This window comes from Anas acuta, chromosome 9 (assembly GCF_963932015.1).
Source record: "Anas acuta chromosome 9, bAnaAcu1.1, whole genome shotgun sequence".
Classification (NCBI taxonomy): Eukaryota; Metazoa; Chordata; class Aves; order Anseriformes; family Anatidae; genus Anas; species Anas acuta.
Genome location: NC_088987.1, coordinates 25,272,548 through 25,281,286, shown reverse-complemented (window position 1 = coordinate 25,281,286; position 8,739 = coordinate 25,272,548). Strand labels below are relative to the sequence as shown.

The following is an 8,739-nucleotide window of genomic DNA, read 5'->3' as shown; positions in this document are numbered from 1 at the left end:
TTCCTTCGCTCTCCCCCTGTGCTGTGTGCGCTGCTTGGGCCGGACAGAGCGAGTCCTGCCAAAGAACTGTGAAAGCATCTGGGCACGGAGCGCTGGGCTTGGTTTCTGCTCTGGCTTCTAGACAAAAGCATGCTGTTCTTATTGCTGCAGGAGCCAGGGTCAAGCTTTCCCTTCTTTCACCCTTGTTTTTTTTCTTTAATTTTTACTCCGTGGGTCCAAAAAAAGCCCATCTGCTAGGCCCATAGAACCATTCAGGATAAAAAATGAGGTGTCTCCCTGACTGTTACACAAGTGGGTCTTAAATACATGAATCCTGCGTTCAGCACTAATTTTTCGTTTGGATTTAGTCCTCAGCGTTTGAACATTTCCCAGGCGCCATCCACACCCGCCAGCTGCTGCTGCACTCAACGCCCCGCCTCACGCGCGGGGCACCGCAGCGCGGGGACGGCTACTCCTGGCCAGGGTCGGGGCCTCGCGACCCGGAGGCGGCGCTTAGCGCAGAGGGAAGGGCTTGTCGGTAAAGGGGCGCGACTTAGCGGCCAAACGGGCGTGGTTTATGGGACAGCTCCGCCCCCGGCGGCGGCGGTGGCGGCGGCAGCGTGCGGCCGGGCGCGGCAGCGGCTGGCGTTGCGCTCCCGGTCGCCCTATAAAGGCTGGGGCGGACGGCAGCGCCCCGCGCTCCTGCCTGCTGCTGCGGAGGAGGAGCGGCGCTGCGGGGTTCCCAGCACCGTTTTCCCCCCCCCACCTTTTTAAAATATTTATTCTTACCCCGCCCCAGCTTTGGGGAGCGGCGGCAGCCCGGCGGGTGCGGAGGGGGAAGATGGCGAGGAGCGGAGCACGGCCCCCGCGCCTCCTCCTGTTGCTGCTGCTCAGCCTGGTGTTGCCAGCGGCGGCGGAGCGCAGCCCCGGGCCCGGCCCCAGCCCCGGCCCCGCAGGTGAGGCGCGGAGCGGTGCGGGAGGGAGAGCCCCGGGCTGCGCTGCGCAGGCTGGAAGCTGCCGCGGTTATGGGTTAATTGTTTAATTCGTGTCTGTGCTTTATGGGGTCGGCAGCGCCCCAGTTTGCTGTCGGAAGGAGCGCCGGAACCCGCAGAGGGATGCAGGGCTCAGCCTAGGCACGAGGGTAAAAATAGATCCCCTGCTGGGAAGCCAGAGGCTATGCCTTTCTCCCGCCCCCTCGCTTTCTTCCCTTTTAACAGACAAGGTGGTGATGGAAACGTTTTTTTTCCGCTGCTAGGGAAAGCACAGCCTGTTTGCCTCTGCCCTAAACTAGAAGCTCCCAGAGAAGTGCGCTTTTTCAGGCAAAAAGTAAGCCGGCCCTCAGAGTCTTGTTCTCTCATTGCTCCTTGTGTTTTGTAGTCTCTTTGGCTTCGAGGAGCCAGAAGGTAGAAAGCAATTTTATCTTCAGCATGTAAAATAAAAGAATGTATACAGGAAATTCCCTCAAAGAGAGGTGTCCAAACACATGTGCATCAGACTATATGCCAGAACATATGTCCTGTGCGAGTGCTGCTTTAGAGTCTGTATTTCTGTTCTAGAAATAGAAAGGTATTCCATCCTACTAAACTGTTACCACATGAAATCTGAAGTAATTTTATTTCTTGCCTTGTTTACTCAAGAGTGTAATCAAGTTATTTTTATTATCTGGCTTAATTTTCATTTTGGTGTGCTGAAATAAGCTCTGCTTTCTATGATCTTGTTTCCAGCAAGTTCTGATTTTTGACTGGAAATCTGCTGCCTTAGCTGATAACCAGTGTAAGAAAAAACTTGGTGTGGAGGGATATCAGGCACTGCTCATGCCCAGCTTTTATCTTTTGCTACTTTTGGTCATTCTGTGGGGTTCTCTGAAGGCTGCAGTGCGTGCTGTTGCTCATGCTCTGAGCACCCTGCGCACTGCTGTCTGGGCCAGGGCAGGCCTGCAGAGCTGCAGCCTCCTAGGGTGTGTTTTGGGCAAAACACTGAGCTCCTGTGTCTGTGGTCAGGGAAGTCTGCGGTCAGGGCAGGCTCCCTTGGCAGTTGGTTGTAGCAATCACAGTTACATTTGTTCTCTGCAGTATCTATTCAACGTATTTTTAAGCTAGGTGTTTTAGCTGTGGGATCTCAGGCCGATGTAAGTTAACGAACGGCTGGCCTAGTAATGAGTTCTGGTTTTAAATCCTGCTGGTGTTCAAAGGTGTGAAAATCAGACTGTAGTTCAGAGTGGTGGATGTTACACTGTGATTCAGCAAACTATAAACAGATTGCTACATCTAGATAAATAATAAAAAATAATGTTACACAAAAAGTCTGTATTCTACTGTAGCAAACTGCTGAGTAGAAGCTACTCAAGGAGTGGTTTCTTGACCCCAGCTGCTGCCTGCTGTGTTGCTCGTTTTCATTCTAGTTTTAACCATTAAATGTTATCCCCAAGTCTGTGGTGTTTGCTTGAAGAGGAACAGCCCTTAGTGTGCTTTCAGTTCTAAGAATCTGACTTTACTTTCTAGTCTAGTCTACTTCTCTTTATTCTTTGTGTGTGTATGTGGACTCTGACTCCTGGGTGGTGAAGATGTAGAAGTTTTAGTGTAGAACAATGGCATCAGTGTATTCCTGTTGCTTACCATGCAGTGCTGCAGGAGACATGGAAAGGGGGTAGTAAAGACACTTTTCATTCTCACTTCCCACTGAGAATATGGATTTCCCTGCTGTTATTGGGTCCGTTCCCCAGAGGCAGTGGGCTTGGTCACTTGGCTGCGTGGTCCAGTTGCTGCTGAAGGTTGTAAAAGCAGTGAACTGGCAGGTGTTGAGCTGACTGGGTGTCACTGCCATCTGTGTGTGCTTCCCCAAATACAGGGGTGAGGATTTGGGGTTTGTTGTGGAGAGCAGAGGTGGTTTCCAGTGCTGACGTGGCTAGGCCGTGTGGCTTCTTGTGCTGGCTGCAAGCACTTCGGGCAATAGCAGGTAATGGGTATAGCTACGGGGGGTTTGCCTGGAGATGCAGCATGTACTATTGCCATTACTCTTGTCATATTTTGAGGTCGGCCAAACTGAGCATTGTGATTTACAGCGATTGTAGCCCTTTCACTGAGGCTCTCTAGTAAAGAAGCAAGGGGATTTGATCACTTCAGCATCTAAACACGTACTGAAAAAACTGAAAGACTATTTGGTGGAGGCCGTAAGTACAGCACTCCCCATCTTCCTCTTGCAAAGTTTTCTATATTGTGCTGATATTGCTTTTGTCCCAGCTTGTCACCACAGTATCTGAAACTGCTGCAAGAGCTTGTGAAGCTATGCTGGTGCTGTCCCCGAGGAGGTCTGTGCCTCTGTACAGGATGTGTCTGTGAGGACAGGAGGAGAGTGCTGTCACCTGCTTCCAACAGGTGAGGGGTAAAGGCATGGCTGTGCCCAGGGCCCTGGCTGTGCTGGTTTACCTGTGTGCCAGACACCTTCATCACAGTTTTCCGGGGAGTATTTGGGATCAGGGTACAAAGTCATCCTTCCATCACATGTTTTTCCCCTTGAATATATTGCTGTGTGTGAAGGCAGACTGTGTAGGCAATCTGAGGTCCTTGTAGTACCTGTTTGAGAGGCTGCATAATGGAAGTCTCTGAAGAAGAAGAAATAATAGTAATGAACTTGAGCTTTTTGGTCAGGTTTTTACTTTCCTGTGGTGGATATGATATTGCTCTTGCTGAGATATGCAGTGCAATCAAGTAAGATCACCAGATCTTTAACCAGAAAATGCATTTCTAATTAAAACAGGAGAAAGTAACATAGCTGTAAGTTACTGTGTAAAAGTGCAGTGGAATGACCACCATGTTATGCTAGCCAGGAAGGCTTTGCCTGAAATGTTCCTGTCAAGGATCTAAACTAAGATTATTTCTCAAACATTTTTGCACTGTCTGAATATTCTGGAGAGTCATAATTTGTCTGAGTTCTTGTCTTTTTTCACCATCACTCCTACTTATTTGAGTGACTCAGCCTTTCCATAGGGAGCTGTTTAGTTTGTTGAGCTACCGCTATTACACTGCATGATCAGAAGGAACACCTTTGCATTTCTGTTGAGCTGCTAATCTGTTTAAAACTTAATTCACTGGAGCAGTGTGTCAAGTAATTTCTCTTGGCATGAAGAGCAGGTATGGTCACAATAAGGGCATTTTATTTTAATTTATAATGTTTGTTTTTATAGTTCTTGAGGGACCAGCAAGGAGAGAGATTTTGAAAGTGAAGAATATTTTTATTCTCTTAATTTAAACACAGAGCTTAGTTCCCTTCAGCACGGAGCACAACTTGACCAAACAGATCCGTAACAAGAATGTGTCTGTGTGTGTAGGAATGTCGTGAATGTCGTAGAATAAGTGACACTTAATCATCGAGGAATACGTGCTTGCAAGCACAGTCTGACACCACTGGTGTATATGCTGTAAGTTCTGTGGTAGAACTGCTTTTTGGTATTTCTTTATGATGAATTCAGTTTTAAAAGTAGAGACTATACTGGCCATGAGGAGACTATGTAAATAAAATCAACAGATTATAACATGAACTCTAGCTTCTCAAAAGAAATAATTTGTAGTGTGTGTGGGGGAGGGGTGCAAACACAAAGAAATAGAATAAATCTTTAATTTGATATCTTGACAGTAATCTGCCTCTTCCATGTTCTCATTGTCTACTTACATGTCTTTATTTTTAATTAAGAGTTTCATATTGCTTCAAAACAAGCACTACAGAAATTCAGGTATCTACTAATTGTTGAACTATTTAGATTATTGGTAGATAAATTAAGGAGTTAACATATGATCATTTCAATACATTCCTATTCAAATCAAAATCAAAAATACTGTAGATTACTATGGATTGCTTAAATTTATTTTAAAACAATTATTTTTGTGATGTAATACAAAGTAATTACATATCAACTTCTTTAATACTTTAAGGCTAATCAATAGAACTCTGCCTTAGTTAAAACATCCTAATTTATAGGAAAACTGTAAAGAAAATCACTTTTAGTGGTTGGCCCACCAGTACTTTCAGGCTATCCTTTGAAAGTGTTCTAACATTTTTTTTTTCCTTGTAATAAGTTGCAACTCAATTGGTCCACTGTGGATTTTCTTAGAAAACAGATGTAGGACATGGGTGTGTGTCCATTTTGATGGTAGTACTGATCCTTGGAAATGTAATTGCGAATGTCTTTAAAGCTGACATATGCAGTATTTATAAGTAATGCAGAAATTTGATTAGGGAAAAAATACAAACAAACTAAGAAAAAAGACAGGAAAGTGTTAAACAAAAATAGATCTGGTGTTTAAGTGCTGTTCCTTTGAGAGTTATTTTTGTACCTGGGGGCATCTAAGTGGCAGATTAAGTACATTGACCACCAGAGGGTCTCACTGAAATCAACTGTGCAGAAGATAAAATGTATCTTGTTTAGCAACTGAAGTTCTCTGCCATTTAAAAAGAAGTGAAACTGGATTGTGTAGTTTTGAATCTAGCATGAAAGTTTAATACAACAAAGTATTTCTCTAGGTTTTCATAAGCAGTTCACTAATTCTGTTTTATATCACTGTAAAACATGTGTTTGTGTAAGATCAGGACTGGGTCCATAAACCTAGTAACTGAGGTTGCTAGTCTTGGCTGTTTGTTATAAGTGCCTTGAAATACACATCATTCATACTGTCTCCTGGTGTTTGGTGTCAGAAGCAGGACAGAAGTCCTGTGTGCTGTTCTGTGGCTTCAAGGAATGGCTTGCTTGGGACAGACACAACCTTTCTGTTGCAAGTGTGGAGTTGTAGTCCCTCTTTCACATAGAAAAGGCCTCTGAAAAGTGTGGTTTTCTCCTCCCAGAGCTGTGGGGCCTGCATTTCTGTTCAGTTACTGAAACAGTCCAAGCTGGGCTGTGGAGATCAGAGGTTGTCTTTTGCATGTCCAGTGTTTGGAAGCAGGCTGGACAGAGTGCAGGCATCCAGGTTGGTTATGCCTCTTCAAGACAGCTTCAGCTCCACTCTGTTAAACAAATACTAGTCAAAGGAAATATCATTATTGCAAATCTTAATTGCAGAGTTTCACTGATGGCTTGATTAGCTGTCCACAAACAAGATTTAATGATGCCTGGTGTTGTGTGTGACCGCTTGTTTAAACAGCTGGACTTCCTGAATAACAGCTTAGCCAGCAGCATGCTCTTCTACAGACACACATTTATGAGAGACAAAGGGCAAGGCTATTAAAAGGTGGAAGCTGAGTAACCTTTCTCACTCAAGCAGCTGATGTTAGTTGTCCCCTGGCCCCAGCTGTGCAGCCTCGGTGGCAGATCACAGCCAGACTGTCCATCAGGCATGAACATGCCCAGCTGCTGCTGTGGCTCTATCCCTGCCTCTCTTCTGTGTCTAACTGCCATCTGGGCACTCATAAACTGCTGTAACCCCATCACCCAATCTGTTTGCTGCATATCAGGAAGCTGGGCAGCTCTCCTTGGAGTTGCTTCATGCTTTGCAAAGATACCATGTGCAACCATTCATTAATAATTCTTTTTCTTGTTTGGAGACTAAGAAATAGGTCTTGTCTTTGTTCTACTACAGACTGATTCAGTAAACAGGGTCTCACCCAAGTCTCCTGCAGCTGGTGGAAAAACCCTGTAAGTGTTGCAGCTTGTGTCTGGGTTTGTTCAGGAAGTCTCACATTAGGAGTGCGGGCCTGAGCAGTGGCCAGTACTGGGGTGATTGATGAGTGCACACACAGGTCTTAATGAGCCTGTGTTGGCTGCAGTACTACTGAATTGAAAATAATTTTTTAAAAATTAATATATATGTATAATAGCTGAGGCGGAGCCAACTTGCAAATGTTTTCTAAAAATGGTTGTGTATTAATATTGGGAGTAGTTGCTGATCTTTATCTGACAATGTGTATGTGCCTCACAGAGTTGATCACCAGGTGTTGTTTATTATTATTTTTCAAACCAGCTATATTCAACAGTTGGTCACTTCCATATAAGCATTTCAGATGCTGTATTAAGGTGACACCAGAAATAATGTGGTAGAAGGCAGGCAGTAAGCGGCAGAACCACAGGCTTGCTGTGGAGCTGGGATGTATGGAGGAGGGAACTGCCTGTCTGCACCTTGTGGGCTGTGACTTAACGGGAGAGGATTTCTTTGCATGAGGAATCTTTACTATTTTTATAGCAGACTTTAGATGCTGAAATGCACTGTTTGTCTCTTTATAGATTGATTTAGATTGTGGATGTTTTTAATAATACGGGGACTCTTGAATGTTAAATCTTTTTTATTTTTTTTCCTGACTTTTCTAAGTAGAGAGCATCAATTTCACATAGCATGAAAAATAAACCTACTGCCCTGTTCAGGGACTGTGTATTAGTATGTGCCAATCTCGTATAAGTTCTGTGTTATGAGAAAATTTCAGAGCAATTTTGCTTACTGTAAGCACTAATTTCTGCTAGTGCAGCTTCTTTGTTCCTTTAAAAAAAAAAAAAACAAACACATGAGAAGCAGCAAAAGGTTGTAGCAGGCAAAGTGTATTGTTACTGAGGAAATTGCAACAGTACCAGCTGTTGAAACTAACAAACTGGGCAATTATACATTCTATACATTTTATATTTTTTCCCTAGACTGCTTCTGAAGGCTTTCTGCCTTCACTAGTCCTGTAGCCTGGCTAGGGACAGCTTTCCTAAGAAAGACCATGCTGGCTATTCAGTACATCCAGTGCTATTCAGAAAATCTGGGGTGAAATAAACAGCTTTATGTGACTCTTTCACCTTGTTTTGCTAGCAGCTTTGATCAGAAACTCTTACCAGAATTGCTTACTACTTTCTTTGGAAGTCATGTAAAATACCACAGGATAGATGCATGTGTTAAAGTTCGTGTTTTTTCACATTGTGTACTGAAGATCTCATTTGTTTGCTGCTGGATTACATTAGCCAGGTATATATATGTAGGTATAATTTGTAATTATGGTTACATTACGTGTGATGGGTTTATTCTGTTTCCAACTCATCTTTTTAGAGTATGTGGATTTTCAAAAGTTTATTCGGCTTAAGATTCAAGGTTAAGGCTATAACTTTTTTTTTTTGTTTAGAGGAAAAGGTTTTCCTTTTGATAAGTTTAATACTGTCTTTCTGAAAGACAAGTAAAAGCTTTTGTGCTAAAAGTCTGAGTTTTGAAAGTGGTCTTTAGCATTCTGACTTCTTAGTTGGCATAGTAGTTTTGAGTTGTTTGGATCTCTGTAAGTTTTGTCTTGTTCAGAAGATATTGGACAGGATTTTACATTTTTCTGGGATAACTTCCAGAAATATAACTCATCTGTTAGAGAAATTACAGGAGGTTAGTTGTAGTCTATTACTAAGTAGCCTTTAATTCTTCCAAAACTTACTGTTCTATCATGAAATTATAAGAATCTATAATGATGTGTGGATCATGCTTTCACAGCGTACTAGCTGACCTGCATACAGCTCAGCCTGTACTATTGTCATTCTTTAACTCCACTTGCTTTTTGGGGCAATGATGTTAAAATGGCTTACTCTACAAACCACCTGGGCTGGTGACATGCTGGGAGGTATCCCCAGGAGCTGCTGGTTTGAAAGTTTCTGTGCTGTGTCCATGGCTGCTGATGTTGATTTCTCCTCTAGACACAAACCTTCCCTTTTCAGGCAAGGAGGATGGAAAGAATGAGTAAACTGCTAATTATCTGTTCATTTGGTTTCTAATTCAGACTACTGAAAGTCTCAGAACATATTTTGTTGATCACTGTGCTTTATGTGAG

At 43.5% G+C, this 8,739-nt stretch overlaps 1 protein-coding gene across 2 annotated transcripts in view; it reads left to right on the top strand.

Moving 5' to 3' along the window:
- The first annotated feature begins 562 nt into the window (after positions 1-562).
- The window catches only part of PLOD2 (procollagen-lysine,2-oxoglutarate 5-dioxygenase 2), a 46,914-nt gene continuing 38,737 nt past the window's right edge, over positions 563-8,739 (top strand). For both annotated transcript variants that reach the window (XM_068692250.1, XM_068692249.1), the window contains exon 1: positions 563-935. In XM_068692250.1, coding sequence (XP_068548351.1) covers positions 821-935 — 115 coding nt within the window. In that variant the 5' untranslated portion in view covers positions 563-820. The remainder of the gene's footprint in view (positions 936-8,739) is intronic.